The 17,980-nt window shown below is 33.8% G+C and overlaps 1 protein-coding gene across 1 annotated transcript; it reads left to right on the forward strand.

The window, feature by feature from the left end:
- Positions 1-10,439: 10,439 nt before the first annotated feature.
- FAC1 (AMP deaminase, putative / myoadenylate deaminase) lies at positions 10,440-17,865 on the forward strand. The gene is made up of 20 exons (XM_007026594.3): positions 10,440-10,957; positions 11,574-11,755; positions 11,865-12,051; positions 12,497-12,675; positions 12,766-12,817; positions 12,919-13,046; positions 13,140-13,319; positions 13,729-13,796; positions 13,898-14,040; positions 14,521-14,582; positions 14,887-15,000; positions 15,185-15,325; positions 15,443-15,595; positions 15,886-15,939; positions 16,016-16,126; positions 16,211-16,384; positions 16,473-16,553; positions 16,922-17,020; positions 17,174-17,295; positions 17,391-17,865. Exons 1-19 carry the CDS (start codon positions 10,606-10,608, stop codon positions 17,240-17,242), a joined length of 2,529 nt encoding a protein of 842 aa, XP_007026656.3. The 5' UTR covers positions 10,440-10,605; the 3' UTR covers positions 17,243-17,295; positions 17,391-17,865.
- Positions 17,866-17,980: the final 115 nt, after the last annotated feature.

A 17,980-nucleotide genomic window follows, 5' to 3' on the forward strand; every position in this document is an offset into this window, starting at 1 on the left:
GCCACCCTATTTTCCTCCATTGAGCAAGGACGGACTTGCGTACACCAAGTTTTCTCCAATAACGTGATGCAGTCTTCCAGTATGTGTCCCAATCTTCCTGGATGTTATTTTCAATTTCCATAAAATATTTTGTTAATACAAATCATAAGTTTCGTTGATTTTTTGTTATTTAAATTTAAAATTTAACAAAATTAACAATATAATAAATTAAAATATAATACAATAGCAATTTTTACTTTAATTCCTTTTTCTAATTTCCAAACTCGAACCTTGTCCGTAGTCTTCCATGGGAGCTTAGGAAGTGACTGCTCTAGCCTCTAGTGTCACTGCCATGCAACTATCAACTCAGCTGCTCCCCAGGATATTGGGCTGGGATTGGTATTGAGGAACCGTTGAAAGGCCTACAAGCCCATTCTATTCATAACCCAGATTAGCCCAAAGGCTTAGAGAAAGGTAATTGGGCAGGTTCAGTGCCAATTGTAGTTGAGTCCAAACCACAAGTTCCGGGCCCATTGGGCCCAATTCACTAAAGAGATAAAATGTTTTTCACCCTTATTTTGACCAAAAAGAAAAAAAATTTAAATCACTTCTATGGAATTAATTGAGTTGGAAGTTGAGAAACTCATCTGAATCTGATCCAACTCAACTTGAATCCACTTGAATTAACTTATCTGAATGGACCTAAACTATACAATTATGTTAACAACTAGTCTTTAATTACATAATGGTGCATCTTTCGAATTAATTTATCTGAATCGACCTAAACTATACAATAATCAACTAATCTTTAATTACGTAATGGTGCATCCTTTTGGAACATATAAAAAACAATTAGTGCACAAAGGTGTTTGTGTCCCACTAACTCTCCCTTTTAGATTTGAAATCTTTCAATTAGAGCAATTGGATTTTATGATTAAAGTATTTGCAATAAAATAAAATTCTAAGTTGCTGTTGGAGATTCTTAGCAAGATATCATTGATTATTATCAATCTTTTGTTTAATTTCTGGTAATGAAACCCGAAGTTTAATCCGAAAATTTACTAAGCTAATCCAAATCAACGTCTCTGAATATTAAATTGATTCGCTTTTGTGTTGACTCGAGACGGAAACCTAAATCTTCCAGGCCTGATGATGATTGGCCCAGAATCAAGCCTTTTAGAGTTCAAGCAAAGATGCTCCCACTTGAATCCACTCTGATTAAAATTTCCTCTATCCCCATCAGCTTTTTGTTTTCTTTTGTGAATTCCTTTTCCAACTTCAAGCTCTCAAATATAAAATATTCTCGCAGTTGGAAAGGAATGTGATTCCTGACTCCACCCATCAACAACAGAGGCGTTTTGCCTCCATTGATGCTGTTGTCAACCTGACAGAAACCTGGAAAAAGAAAAGAATATTACGGTAATTTTTCTTCGCGAGAAAAATTTGGGCAGATTTTGGCACCGTTCATCAACAAAATTCTTCACTTCATATCCTCATATTCAGATTTTGTCGTGATGGACACGAGCACAAGATGCATGAATTGAAGATCCTATTCTTCCCCAGTTCCCACCCCCCCTACAGCGAATAGAACAAAATGATCCTCGATGAGGTCATCGTCAACAATCCATTAGACCTTACAACGACTTAATCTCAGTAAATATTATTTAGAATTTTCGTCTCGTAAAGGAATTATAAAAAGAAAACATATGAATAATTCAAACAAGTATTTCCTATAAGAGGTTTGAATAAAGCTCGACTTTACTCTCTCAGGATTTGGGTTGAATGTTATCAATATCTGAATTTGGAGAACTCTTTACAATCTCTGAGGATTTCTTCTCAATATCTGAATTTGGAGGAATGCTTAGCAACATCTGAATGATACAGAATCCAAGAAGAAAAGGCAAGACAAGGGCAGTCGCCAGGGCTCCATTAGCATCTGGATGCTTCACAAGATTTCCAATGAAGTTTTTAAGCAGCCTCCAGGATGCTGGAACCAAGATATAACACAAGATGGATGCTGCAGCAGTAAAACAAACTGGAAATCTTCCAGTTTCTTTGCACTCTGCTTTGTCACTTCCATGCCACAAGTAGTTAAAGAACAATGACAGTGAACCCGCGCCATACACAATGATCGAGGGCATAAGAAAACCGAAGGCAAAGCCATAATATAAGATAATGGCCAATACCAATGGGGTTTGAGCGTGGTTCTCTTCCGGAAGCTTCAACTCCATTTTAAACAATGATAAGCTGAACCACATCAAACCAAAGAATTTGGGAGCTCCGATCATGATGATGTAAGCTGCTAGATAAATCCGAGGAGGATTTTCTTCTTCATCGTGCTTCATTTTTATCTCAATTGACCTGAGAAAAATTGTACATATAGAATTGGATTTGTTTAATATTAATCCTGCATTAGCTTGCTTATATTCTACAAAATTAAATTGGCATAAAAAAATCTAATGGAAGTAAATTGAATCAAAACAAAGAAAACATGCCTGGTAACGAGGAGGAAAACACACTGTTAGCAAAATTGCAGATCACTGTTATTTGTTCCTTGATGCTCTAGTTAAGTTATTACTGCAATCATAGAACTAGTCAGTAACTCTAACTCCTTTTTGGATAGATATATAGCTTTAAATTTATTTTATTATCCCCTTAAAAAATGATACTAATAACAGTTGGATTTAGGAGGTAGAATTGTAGTCAATATTAATTGCATTAATTTTAACTTGATCTCTTTCACTTTTATAAATATTTATTTAAATGGGTGGTCAATTATGTACGAGTCCATTTTCATTTAAGTTTCTCAATAACTTAATTTCTTCTCGAGTCCATTCTCTTATAGGTTTCTTAATAATTTAATTTCTCCCAGGATACTATCCCTAGTCAATGAAATAGCTTGATTATAAAATTAACATAATATATCATGTTAAATAATGTGATATTAATCAATTTGATTTGATTTCACAAATGCAGGCCAAAGGAGAAATTAAATTAAAAAAAATCATCATCAATCAACTAATTTCAGCCTAAGAAAGAGGAGTTTTTCAAATAATTACTCTCTTGTTTTCAATTTCCAGATTATCTCAAGGGAAGCAAGCATTTGATATATATCCAATCGTATTTTAATACACACGTTTTCCTTTGAAGACATCCTTCTTTTTAGATGATTAACATGATTTTAACATGATTATATATTTGACAACCCAAGATCAGATTTAGCACCCTAAATAGTTGTACCATGGAAAAATATCCTGGTATGCTGATCAAAGTTTATTAAATATTTTTTTTATTCAGCCTGCACATGTTTTGTGCGGGCTTTAAACATACAATTATACAGAAATTACATGTTAAGACATGGGAAATATGAACCTGAGAAATCTCAAAGATTTCCTCTAAGCTTCCAATTGCCTCAAAACCATAACTTTCTTGCAACATCTGTCATGCACCCTAATGGAATAAGAATGGATAACCAGTGTCACAAGAAGGTGTATCAGCATCAATTACTATAAATCTACCTAAAACAATAACAAAATTAAGGTTTGTTGTCGACTTCTGCTAATCCTTTCCGAGTAAAAACAAAGAAGGCAAACAGCAAAGTATATCTGTAAAAACTCCAACCTGACATGGAAAGTGGAATACCACATCACCCCCTCATTGCTGTAAAATCAACATATAGTAGTTGCAAGGGTAACTTATTTGCAACAAACGTCATTGTTCCAAATCCTTGTTTCGTTTGTTTCTGCAAATGGTCCCCGGCTGTATGATCCATTTCAGTCAATCCAGCTGTAACGAAGGAGCATCTCTTTGTGCTAGCTAATCATTTTCAGGAATAGGAGAAAAATGTTTTGATTATAATTAAGTCCATATCTTTACGCTCTTGTTTGTTTATAAATTCGTTTACGTCAGAATGATTGTGATTAAGATATGTAACAAAATTAAGTATATTAGTATATATCTCATAAGTTGTCTGCTTGCATGTTTTAGATAAATGTCCCTACTTATATATATATTCTTCGACACAAGATCTATCAATCGAAATAATTCGATATTAAAACAAATTTTTCACGTGACATAATGGTTGGTGGCGACCTCACGTACATGAATCATTATTGATCTGTCAAATCTATGTGTTGATATGTATACATCAAATATATATACGTATAAACATACATATTATATGTATGACAACATACACGTATTCTATACATGCAGAGATCAGAGAGAGATAGAGATTGTTCTGGGACATTGTGGCATGGACTCCTTTGGCTCACATGGACCGTGTCCATTTCTAAGCTACAATGATGGGTCACCACTCACCAGAATCATTATTGTTGCAAAGTCCAAATGGAATGCACACATGTATTGTATTTTCTTTTCCTGGTCAATCACAACTTCACAGGCTTACGAAAGCTAGCTGGTGTTTGTTCAGTTTATTTAATTATGTATAAGAGCCAAAAGCACCATCATGGCGGGGGTTGTTGCCATTTGGCTTCAAGCATAGGGATAGGAGACAGGAAACCTCTTGCTCACTTTTTCATCTTTATTCCAATACAACCAGAGGGGATATAGAAATTGTAAATCAATTAGAAAAACTGTCTATCAAGCCTTGGTGAAAAGAAACAAATACACCAAGAGGGCTGTCTGCAAACAAAAATTGCAGAAAGAGACGATCTCCAATATATGTTTCATCTTTTGATGAACAACAACATGATTAATAGTTCAAAAAATAGCATTGCCCGAATCAATAGTTAGAGTATTCAGTACCAATAGACTTAGAAAAAATTCTTTTGACAAAACCATCTAATCAGGTAAGACACCATCAATTACAGTAAAAGTTGATAAATTATATTTGATCTTTTGTCCACATTATATAGAAAATTTTGAAATTTGACAAATTTGTATTTTATCGGAAACGTGTCGGTTTCAATAATTCTATTCCAGGTTCAACTCATGTCATCATCATCTTGTATTCGCACTCCTTTACTTTTCCATGTAAACCTTCTAGGGGAAAACATGGGGTTTATACGGTTCAAATCCAACTGATATTTTCCTTTTGTCAAACATGGAAAGCAACTGATAAAGGGCAGAACGCAAGCATATTCTACCTGGTTGCTGGCTTACGGTTCAAATCAATCTGTAATATACCCTACGCAAGTTCCATGTTGCATATTGCACTGGAGCAACTACAGCGGTGAACACGACACATGTTTATCCGGTTGAATAAAAGTATAATGACAAAATTCAACAGCGACATATTCCACTAAAGCAACTACGGTGGTGAAAACGACACACGCTTATTTGGTTGCATAAAAGTATGATGACAAAACTCAATAGTAAAGCTAAAAAAGGACAGACCCTAAAGAACTCTAAGGGTGAAATTCTTTGTTTGGTTAAATAAAAATATAATGACAAAATTCAACGGCAACATTGAATAAGGACAGACCATAAAGGACTCTAAAGACGAAATTCTTTAGGAAAAGCACTTTTAGCTCATATTTTTTTATCTTTGGCATCGACTTCTAATCCAAGCATGCGAGATTCTCTTCACTTTTCCGTGCACGAATTCGATAAACTGGTAGTGTTAAAGTGTTAATGCTTACAAAATTTCAACCTACCCTAGTGTTGCATCGAGATAGGTAAGTAGAATATATAAAGAAAAGATCCACGTTCTTCACTACAAAGCACAGTATCAACTATCCACGCATGTTCTGATCTCTTCTGCCAGCATCCCTATGTGGCTATGCAGCTTATCTCCTTGAAATCGGGCATCCTTTCTGGTGTTTTGTCTTCATGTTAAAGATTACAATTTGAACTTTGCTATCTTAGCCACGAGAGTCAATCATCATCAATTCCTATTTATAATAGTTAACCTTATCTCATGGCTCAAGCCAAGTTAATGGGTTCATCTGGTCTAACTTGGGTTTTGGCTGGTCGATTTCATGGTCAATTGGAGACCCACACAGTCAAAGAAGTTACGAATTGAGATGAAATAGTTAGATTTTGAACTATATTACTTGAAAATTTGAGTTTGTTTTTATCCTAAAATTTAAAATTAATGAGAGATTAAAATCAATTGATAATTAATGAAAAAACTTCACGAATAAAAGAATTTTCGATATGGATAAACTTATAAGAGACAAAAAGTTTGATTGATATGTTGATTGAAAAAAACAAAGAGATTAAACTTGAATGTAAGATCACAATGGTGTAATATCACTCGACAATATGTTGAAAAAATGTGCATGATATCACGTGACAACAGTGGTGAATTGATGCATTTGAGTAACACTGAATTTTGTTGTTTCTTTCCCTAGAGGGAGTCCTTCCAATCAAGCTACTGTTATTCACTGACCTGGTGAGCTGGGCAGGCCAATGAATGAATAAATTTTTGTTAAATTCCCTAAACTACTAAGCTAATAGTACATTACTATCAAACCCCCACCCTATTTTCCTTGCCCAACACTTGGGGGAATTGAACCAAATTTATGAATTTTGATGAGCACTAACACAAGAGTGAAACAACAACAACATTTTGTTCCTTTTCTTTGATGTTGTTTGCATCTAGGAATTGATTTGTGATATTTTAACCATTAACAATGTTTGAATTTTGAGTGCTTTTTATAAATGGACCTGAAGTATAAAATGGTTTTAAGAGTAATTTTCTCTATAATTTTATCTGTTTTTAGTCAAGAGAAAAAAAATTGGACAAAATTATCCTTAATAAAACCGACTCATTCGTTAGGCTCAGCACCTCAACCCGAAACCTATTAACGGGTCAAGTATGTTTAGGTTTGCGCTTCAAACTGACTCATATTTTTTGAGCTTTTCTCACCAGACTATTCATCTCTGAAGTATTTCTTACCAGAAAGAAAAAAGTTTAAGCATTTTGAGCATTTTGGAGTAGTTTTTGATACACAAAGAAAATTTGTGAGCGTTTTGAGTATTTTTAAACATTTTAGAGTGATTTTTGATATATGAAGAAAAATTTTCGAACATTTTGAGCATTCATATTTGTTAATTATGTTGTTAAATGGAATATAGTGTATCGTTTGAAGTTGTTGATCTTATTAAATGGAATTCAGTAGTTTTGGTGATTTTTGAAAATTATGTGACTAGTTTTTGATAAGGCATTGCGTGACTAGTTTCTGATAAGACATTGCATGACTAGTTAATAGACATTGCGTGATTAACTTTGGGCATTGCGTGACTAGTTTTTGATAAGGCATTGCGTGACTAGTTTCTGATAAGACATTGCATGACTAGTTAATAGGCATTGCGTGATTAACTTTGGGCATTGCGTGACTAGTTTTTGATAAGGCGTTGCGTGACTAATTTTAGGTATTGCATGATTAGTTTTTGATAAGATATTACATGACTAGTTTTTGATAAGGTATTGCGTGACTAACTTTGGGTATTGCATGATTAGTTTTTGATAAGATATTACATGACTAGTTTTTGATAAGACATTACATGACTAGTTAATAGGCATTGCGTGACTTGTTAGTAAAGCATTGCGTGACTAGTTCGTAAGGTATTGTGTGACTTAGGCATTGCTTAAAGATCAGTCATGCAATGTATAAAAACTAGTCACGTAATGCCTAAAACCAATCACGTAATGACTAAAAACTAATCACACGGTAATTAAGTCACGCAATACCTAAAAACCAGTAAACTCAATTTTTGGGTTCTATGAATAAACTAACAAACTCAATAACCTAAAACACATGAGAAAATATATCCCCATCGGGAAGTCTTGCTCACTCCCCCTATACAAAAATAAAATATACCCTCTTTACAAAATATTCCCTAAATAATTTCAACTCAAAATCTCATAAAAAAAATCAAAATCCCTAGCAAACATACTTAACAATCATCCCAATCCTAAACACAACAAAACCGTGAACCACCATAAAACCCATCAAACATGTTTTAGCTGTTCTTTTTTCCTGAGCCAAATCGCTACCTGCAAAAAGCAAAATCGCTGTTCATCGCTTTTAAGAACCCCAAGATCTACCATCCAAAAAAATAAAAACAAAATAAGAAAGAGCTTGATGTCATATCTGCGAAGTGGATAGCGAAATAGACATATTTGAGTAGAGAGAGAAATCGAAATTTAATTTTAAAATTTTTATCTGGATGGCGGGAGAGAGAAAACTGAAACCATTTTAATTTGTCTGAAATTGTTTAAAGAGTATTATTATCAAGTCATAAAAAAAACTAGTTAAAAACAGTTAAAATTATAGAGACGGTCATTTTTTAAGTCATATTTCTATGAAAGTCATTTTTCACAATTTTTTTTTTAATTTTCTCTGAAACAGGGTCAATGGAGGTAGCAAGAAAAAGGGGTGGAGTAAAATTTTAATTGAATCTGATAATCTGAAATTCACCATAAAGCTAAAAAAAATCAAGACCCGAATCATCCAATTTTAAGATGTCGGTTTTAATTATATCTACATACAAATTGAATTGTTAAGAAAATTAGAAGTAAATCTTGGCTCTCAGGTTTATTGGGTTTGCTCAATTGGTAATCTTTATTTAGTTGGCACTGTGCCTTTACATCGAACCAGAACAAATATCGAAACTTGAAACAAGTTAGGAATAATTAAACCACATTTCTATCATGTAAAAATGTGAGAAATCATAAGGTTAAAAGAGGTTAATAAAGTGGAAGACATAGATTAGGTAGCGGGGATCCCACGCGATTTGCGCACATACTACTAACTATATGCCCATTTGGGAGGCTCAAATTGGCCTAAAATGATAATGGAAAATCAAACACTATTTAATTTTCTTTTGCTTAATATGGTAAATGGTGGTCCGAAGCAATATCTTCTTTTATTTATTTATTTATTATTTATTTACTTTGGGTGTGTTGCAGCTGCTCGGCATATACTGGAAATACACCTCGTTTTGGATAACGAGAGCGACCCACGATCCACACCGCCTTTTACACGAATCCTCCCACCCCACCTTGGGCTCGAGCCCGGCCCCACTTCCTCTAACCGGACAAGGTTCCCCCCTCCCCCACCCCTCTTTAATATTATTTTTTTTTGGCCTTGGGGTAAGAGCTTTACTAATATTATTATCCCTCTCCTTTATTTATTTTTTAGATATTTTAAAATGATTTTTTTATTTTTTATGAAATTATTTTTTATATTTTTTTATTTTAAAAAGCATTGAAAATCTTAATATAAAATACATACAAATTAAAATTTTAGTGTCAACATTGATAAAAATAAAATAAAGATAAATTAGAATTAATTGTATGTATTTATGATTAATAATTGATAATTTTTTTCCTTTTTTCGTGTTTTAAACAATTATTATTTAAAAATAATTGTAAGAAAAATATTATAAAAGAGGTAAGCCCATTTTTTTATTATTTTTTAACCTTTAAAACTCATAAAAATCCATTTGACTTTGTAGTAAATCAAGGATCAAATAATGAATTAGATTAAAATATTAATTACCATCCTATATCAATTTAAAAGAATTCAACTTGCTTATTAAAAAATTAACTAAAATTTAGTTAAAGTTTTAATAAAATCACAAGCTTTTTCGATTTTTTGAATATTTAATTCACATAAAGTTTTCATCCATGAAAAACATAATTCATGCGTTTAAAATAATTATCACATCTTTGAATCTTGATTATCATTTATCGATTTTTATTTTATAAATTTAAATTATTAATAATTTAATAATTATTAAACGAATTAAACATGTTTAATAAAAAAGATTAAAGGGTTAAAAGCATTGAATCACATTTAATTTTTTTCCACTATAAAAAGTAGGGTGAGAGAAAAGTAAAAAATAAGTAAATAAGAGTTTGTTTGGTTTGGTTTTTTTTTTAACTTAAAAGTTATTATTAAGCTCTTATAAAAAATAATAATTTTTAAAATTAAACTAAATCTATTTGTTAAATTTACATTTATAAAGTCTTTTTTATAGATAAATTATTTGATAAAATAATTTATATAAATTTTAATTTTAATTAAGATTATCATAGAAGATATTTAATAAATAATCTTCTATTAATTATAAATTGTTTTGTTGATAATAAAAAAATTAACTTTATTTTTTATTTATTTAAAATAAATTTTTAAAAATATAAAAATATTTTTATATAATATAAAATTTATAATTAATATTAAATTATATAAAAATAAAAATAAAAATAAATAATGTTGAAATTATTTTTAATAAATGAAGAAAGTTTTGAAACAAAATAAAAAATTCACCTTAAAATGAGATGTGTTTTAAAAAAAAAACAATTTTCTCTAAAATCTTTTTAATTATTTTTATTTTATTTAAAAATATTATTTTTTAAAAAAACTTTTCATATTGTTTATTTGACTTTAACTTTTACTTTTAAAAATAATTAGACTTGCAAAAAGGTCAAGCAAACCGCCACTCAATAAAATTTTTTACCCTATAAATTCTGACAGCAGGCTGGACTCTGTCCCGAATAAAACAGAGCTTCTCTCTCTGTGTTTTCTTCCTTTGCCGAAGACTGTTGAGTTTTAGTAGGTTTTTTGGATTAACAATTCTCTCTGCTCTCTGTTTTTCTTTTGTTTGAGAGTGGGAAGGACAGTGAGGAGAAAATTTTGTGGAGAGTTCTAGATGGACACGTACACTGTCCATATTGCGATGGCGGCTCTGGTCGGAGCGTCGCTGGTGGCTGTGTCGGCGTATTATATGCACAGGAAAACGCTGAGTCAGCTGCTGGAGTTCGCCAAGACGGTTGAGAGAGAGAGGGAGGAGGTTTCGGACGGAGAGTCTCCGCAGCACTCCAAGAAACGGCGCGGACACCACTCGCGCCGGAAGGGGAACGGATACTACCGCCGTGGCTCGGCTTCTCTGCCGGATGTTACGGTGATATCCGGCGGGATTGATGGAGAAGAGAAACGCAACGGTGCTATCCATGTTGACGGGATTCCCCCCGGGTTGCCGAGGCTCCATACGCTGCCTCAAGGTAAACTTGGGATTTGAAGTCAGGAGGTTTGATGTGTTATTCAATGATATAAGCAGATTGATACTTTGTGAAATGAAGTTTTGCACATTTCAGAATTAGCAGCTTGGAAACTTGTTTTCTTTGTATAATTCTCTCGTTTCTTGTTTTATGACAAGAGGATGGAACTTATTACCAGATTAATTCTACAAAGAGTGCTGCTTTTTATTACCTTTAGCGATGGAAACAAAAATTTGATACCTTAGGGCAAGAGTTCAGTACTCTTTGTTCGGAAGTACTTCAGGGGAGGATCAGCCATATCTTCTAGAGAATCTGACTTTAAATTTTGCTGCTCTGCGGGAATCTGAAATATTTAAGTAATCAAGATATGCGAAGATCATTAAACACTTGTAAAATCGAAATAAAAGAAATTGAGGGCTTCTTTTTGTCTTTTAAGATTGTTGGCTGCTTCTCTTTGCGATATATAACACAACTTTCACTCATGAGAAAGTTCCAGTTTCAGGGCTTGGAAAGAATAAGATTGTCTTTTTTTCCCCCACTTAGTATTCTGTGTCTTCTTTTATGTTTTTATATATTGTTATCAATATGTTTTCTGATACAGTAGTTATTTTGGCTTCAGGGAAGTCTGGTGCCCATGCAACTTCAGCTAAGAGATCTTCAAGTCTTATCCGACCTACTTCTCCCAAGTCCCCTGTTGCTAGTGCAAGTGCCTTTGAGAGCATAGAAGGATCAGATGATGAAGATAATATGACTGACAATTCTAAGATAGACACTACTTATCTGCATACTAATGGAAAAGCCGTGAGTCAACTTTACTCCCTTCTCTTACAGAGCTTGCTTCTGCTTTGCTTTATAGTTTCTTGAAAATTTAAACAAACTATTGAGTTATACCTAAATCTCACATATGTAGGGCCCGAATTTGCCTGACCACATTAATGCCAATGGAGAGACAATCCAAATAGCTGCTTCAAGCATGATTCGATCCCATAGTGTATCCGGTGACCTCCATGGCGTTCAGCCTGATCCTATTGCAGCTGATATCCTAAGGAAAGAGCCAGAGCAAGAAACTTTTGCACGACTTAGAATTGCCCCTACTGGTATTGGTTCTGTCTATTGTATGCTAACTTAAGTTTGTGTTTAATAGTTCTGCATTATAATTTTTGTTCTTACTTCATACACCACTCTCACTCTTTCTTGTGTCCTAATGCTTAGATCATGTGCGCATATAAAATTCTCAACATGTTGAATGTTTAGCAATTTATTTATGTAATAGAAAAGGAGGGAAAGTTAAAAAAGAAAAAAAAAATTGGGGTAAACATTCAAAGTAGACCTAAAAATTTACTCCTGTATGATTTATTAAAACATGCTAATCTTTCTTTAAGAAGATATAAACTATTAAAAAGGTCACTTTTGAATGCTTCAAAATTGACCTAAAATAATGTATGTATTTCCTTGTTTGTTTTAGTTTAAGGGTATGATATTAGATTTTGTAAGTACAGTTTGCAAATCTAGTTTCTTAATTTATTTTTATTTTCTACTCAGAGGTACCATCAGCAGATGAAGTTGAGGCCTATGTGGTTCTGCAAGAATGCCTTGAAATGCGGAAAAGATATGTATTCAAGGAACCAGTTGCTCCTTGGGAGAAAGAAGTTATATCAGACCCCAGTACACCAAAACCTAATCCAGAGCCATTTTTTTATGCTCCTGAGGAAAAATCTGATGTAAGTTTATACTTGCAAACCTAGATTCTGTGCCACAAGTTACTTGTATTTGCATTCATTCTTGCTGAGGCATGCCTATCTTTTTTGCAGCATTATTTTGAGATGCAGGATGGAGTAATTCATGTCTATGCAAATAAAGACTGTAAGCTTTAAGAGACCTGATACTAAAATTTCTTACTTGTGATGATCTGAACTAATCTCTTGCTTAAGCATTTTCATTTTTTTTTTTCTGTTTTATTTCAGCAAAAGAGGAGCTCTTTCCTGTAGCTGATGCGACAACCTTTTTCACTGACTTGCATCACATACTTCGTGTTATAGCGGCAGGGAATATTAGAACTCTATGTCATCACCGGCTAAATCTTCTAGAACAGGTAAATACTTCTCCTTGTTTGTGAAGTGCATGCTAATTTTGTAATTTTTTAGTTTTGATCATTAAAATACTTTTTCATTTTGATATCATTCAGAAATTCAATCTTCATTTGATGCTCAATGCGGATAGAGAATTTCTAGCTCAGAAAAGTGCACCACATCGGGACTTTTATAATGTGAGGAAAGTTGATACTCACGTTCATCACTCAGCTTGCATGAACCAGAAACATCTTTTAAGGTTTATAAAGTCAAAGTTGAGGAAGGAGCCAGATGAGGTAACTTTTATTCTTCTGGATGTCCTCTGGTGTGTTTTTCCCATTTAGTTATACTAATGACAACTAAAATTGCTATAGTATGCATTTTCTCCTTGTAAAATGAAGTTCTTTCCAAGTTGATGCATTTATGCTCTATGATTTGGCCATTCTTCACTGCAAGGAGGCCTTAGGTGCTATGTAAATGTGTGTGTTGTGCCCTCTTTCCTTGAAAATTGTAATGCTTTTTGATATTCTCTCTCTAATATGGAATTTGCAAACAAGCTCATTTGTTTGGTTTGACCAATTATAACTTCATGTTTGATGTAGGAATAGCCTCATTCATTATTGCGAAAAGTGTGTGAAAATGATGCATGTGAAGAAACATTTTGGCCCAAAAGTTTTGTGTTTACTGTATTCTTTCTTTGTTCAGGTTGTAATATTTCGAGATGGGACATATTTGACCCTGAAAGAAGTTTTTGAGAGCTTGGATTTAACTGGGTAATAACTTTTTCTTTTTTACCTATTTTCTGCTTAAAAAGGGAGGGAGATTATGTGACTAATGTTTAGATTATAATTCATTCTTGCTTTTGTTTGAGCAGGTATGATCTAAATGTGGACCTTCTTGATGTTCATGCAGACAAGAGTACCTTTCATCGCTTTGATAAATTCAATCTTAAGTATAATCCCTGTGGTCAAAGTAGACTCAGGGAGATTTTCCTCAAGCAAGACAATCTTATCCAAGGTATATCCTTAATATTTCCTTGATCATAAGGACACGGGAGTATTATGCTAAAATCAACTTGAAAATAAGCAATTTATTTCTATTAATTTGTTATGAGAGGTATATCCTTAATATTTCCTTGATCATAAGGACACGGGAGTATTATGCTAAAGTCAACTTGAAAATAAGCAATTTATTTCTATTAATTTGTTATGAGATGTGTTTGTTTGAAGTATGTATTAAGATTTAGATATGGTGCTGAATGCTAGTATCCTACAGTCCTTCCAATTTTATTATGAATGAACTATCAGTAACTCTTCTTCATAGCTGGCCATCATTATATATTAATTATATGTTATGAGGTGTGCTCCAATTCTTTTACTATAAACATGATTCTGTGTCTTGTGTTTGATTGATTTATTACTCTGAAAGCATCTTTTTGTTTTTTTTTTGTGGTGATTGTTGTTATGAAATTACACCGAGACTGTTCTATCTGTGCAGGTCGATTCCTTGGTGAGCTGACAAAGCAAGTGTTTTCTGATCTTGCTGCAAGCAAATATCAGGTACTTTTTCTGTGCACAAATACATTTTATCCTGCAGAAGAAATTCTGTTTTGGCTTTTCAGACTTAGAGACAGAACTTAGGAGCACTTTAGTAGAACCATTTATATGGAGGAAGATTCTCGAATAAATTTACTCGACATGTTTTAATTCATTCTTTGTGGAGCTATATGTAATCACCAAACCATATTAGAAAATGTTAATATTTTCTTTTCATAGTAAGTATCAGGATGCTCACTCTTTTTAAATACACCAAACCGGTTCTCTGGATTTTATCTTGTTTTGATGTTCAATTTGATTGCTGCAGATGGCTGAATACAGAATATCAATATATGGCAGGAAGCAAAGTGAGTGGGACCAACTGGCTAGTTGGATCGTTAATAATGACTTGTACAGTGAGAATGTTGTTTGGTTAATTCAGGTGCAAATAATCTCTTTGAAATCTCAGTACTTAGTCATTAGCTTCTTTTGTGATGCATCTTGTGAACCTATAAATAAGGGTCCATTTATGTGGATTAGAACTCCACAGAAGAAAATTGTTGAATGTTGGCCAGACAATATTTCTTAGTCCTGAATATATGATGTTTTTCTCTATTTTGCTTCAGATCCCTCGACTTTACAATATTTACAAGGAGATGGGAATTGTTACGTCATTTCAGAACATTCTTGACAACATCTTTATTCCTTTATTTGAGGTTACTGTGGATCCTGATTCACATCCTCATTTACATGTTTTCTTGAAGCAGGTTTGCTATCTTTTATTTGTAACTCTTCTTATTTGTGTATTGCAATGTTTTTGTTTGGACACATGCACCTCGGTTTGTGTTGTTTACCATGACATCTGCATCTTGTGGGCCATTCAGGTTGTAGGGTTGGATTTGGTGGATGATGAAAGTAAGCCTGAAAGACGCCCCACAAAACACATGCCTACACCGGATCAATGGACTAATGTATTTAATCCTGCATACTCCTACTATGTGTATTACTGCTATGCTAACCTCTACACCTTAAACAAGGTATGCATTCTATAATTGGATACGATTTTATCTTTACTAGAAAATATTGTTTCTGGATGGTTATTTGAAGACCTCTCTTTGTTCATTTTTCTATTTCTGAGCTAGTTACTTTTTCCTTAGCATTGGCTTTATAGCTTCTTTCTATACATAAATTGGCCTTTCCCCCAATTATTGTTAATGTTAAATTTTCTTCTTAAACACTATTGATGACTACTGAGTGCAATTAGGACTAGATGCAATCACTTTGTTTTTGGTATATAAATGCTTACTTTGTGGCATGACTTTTCCAGCTTCGTGAGTCCAAAGGCATGACAACCATAAAATTCAGGCCACATTCTGGGGAGGTACTGATCAAAGTTATATGCTACCTTCATGAATGTTTTAATTTTTTTATGTCCCTCATATATATAATATTTTCAGGCTGGTGACATTGACCACCTGGCGGCAACATTTCTAACAGCTCATAATATTGCTCATGGAATCAATTTAAGGAAATCTCCTGTGCTACAGTATCTTTATTATTTGGCACAGGTAAGAACAAAAGACACTTAAAAATATTTAGTTAATCAATAAGCTTGGAATTTCTAATTGTTGTCATGGCACATTGGTTATTAGATTGGCCTGGCTATGTCTCCTTTGAGCAACAATTCATTGTTTTTGGACTATCATCGGAACCCTTTTCCAATGTTTTTCCTACGGGGTCTGAATGTTTCCCTTTCTACGGATGATCCACTTCAAATACACCTAACAAAGGAGCCTTTGGTGGAAGAGTATAGCATAGCTGCTTCTGTAATTCTCTCCCCCTCTCTCTAGGCAAGAATGTAAAATTTATACTTTTACCTTAAGGTTCAAATAAATTAAAGTGCTTGACTTGCAGGTGTGGAAGCTGAGTTCATGTGATCTATGTGAGATTGCCCGTAATTCAGTCTACCAGTCAGGTTTTTCACATGCTCTGAAGGCAAGTGCTCTTTTTCTGTTTTGACATGTGATGCTGATAGTTGGGGAGGGGAGTAATCTGGTGTTGCCCCTCTCTCTTGGAATAGTCAATATGGGGGAAGGAATGACTTTGTACACAAAGAATGTACATGTTCTGTTCCAACGGGCGCTGATCTAATTTGGTGCTTGATGTATTCATGAAATGTTGCGGGTGTGGAAGTGAATTTTTTTTTTTTGGTCACAAACTCAATAGCTTTACAAGGATTGAGTTTTTATAGGGAAATTGGCTCAATCTACTATTATTGGTTAGATTAGTGAGCTGTCCCTTCCACTTTGGTGGACACCTCTTTGAAATGATTGATGTATTGAAATCAGTGGTATTTGTTTCAGTCTCACTGGATCGGAAAGGAGTACTACAAGAGAGGACCTGATGGAAATGATATACACAGGACAAATGTACCTCATATCCGGCTGGAATTTCGTGACACTGTAGGGCCCTGACTTTAATTTGTATATGCATGGATTATTTTCCTTTATTATCCTTCTCCGATCTTCCTTTTGTTTCCTGTTTCCTACTTTCCTCCTTTCTGGTCTCTGCCTAGTGAGTAATTAAAGCATTCGACATTGTTAATTCTTCTGCAGATCTGGAAAGAGGAGATGCAGCAGGTTTATCTGGGCAAGGCCATTATCCCTCAAGAAGTGGACAAGTAACGTGCATCATACTGCACAGGGTCCATTCTTGAACATCACACTTATTTTAGGAGGTAGCCATCTGATTCCTTTTGATCATGTTTGAGTAGTTTCTTAATTAATTTAATTGATAATGTGGATTAGCTGGCATCTCCCTTATTTGTACCAGGAGGCAAAGAACCTGCCTTCTACCTACACCCTGGATAAAAGGGATGACGACTTCGATGAGAACAGAGAAATGGTAGGGACAAGCAACAAGATGGATCATTGAATTTAACAAAGGTCTACAGCCTGTGTTCAACCCTGTTATACGTGATGGAATTGTCAGAGAGTTGTGCAGTATCCCAGTTCTCAGAGCATGGTGTATTAATAACCAAATCAAATACAAGCCTAGAACACGGGGTAGCAAATTACAAGCATGAAACATTCAACTGAGACAAAATAACCAAAATAATGATGTCCAGTGTAAGGCTATATAATACTCTGTTACAGTTTACTACGGTGTATGCTATTTTACTCATCGCAAGATGGGAAGAATGCTCTCTTGCATCAACAAAATTTTGACCCAAATTTATTTGAAGGGGTGCGGACATCTCATGGAACACTTAACACGTCATGAATAAATTTACTTTTCTTTCATCTCATTTTTCGAGTGAATGTCTGTACATTGATAGTGCATTAATTACGAGCAAAACATGCTTGCCATAACCCTTTCTTGTTTTTGTGTTTCTTCCTTCCAAGTGAAAAGGTAAATTAACC

The sequence above is a fragment of the Theobroma cacao genome, chromosome 5, assembly GCF_053813885.1.
Source record: "Theobroma cacao isolate CCN51 chromosome 5, ASM5381388v1, whole genome shotgun sequence".
Classification (NCBI taxonomy): domain Eukaryota; kingdom Viridiplantae; phylum Streptophyta; class Magnoliopsida; order Malvales; family Malvaceae; genus Theobroma; species Theobroma cacao.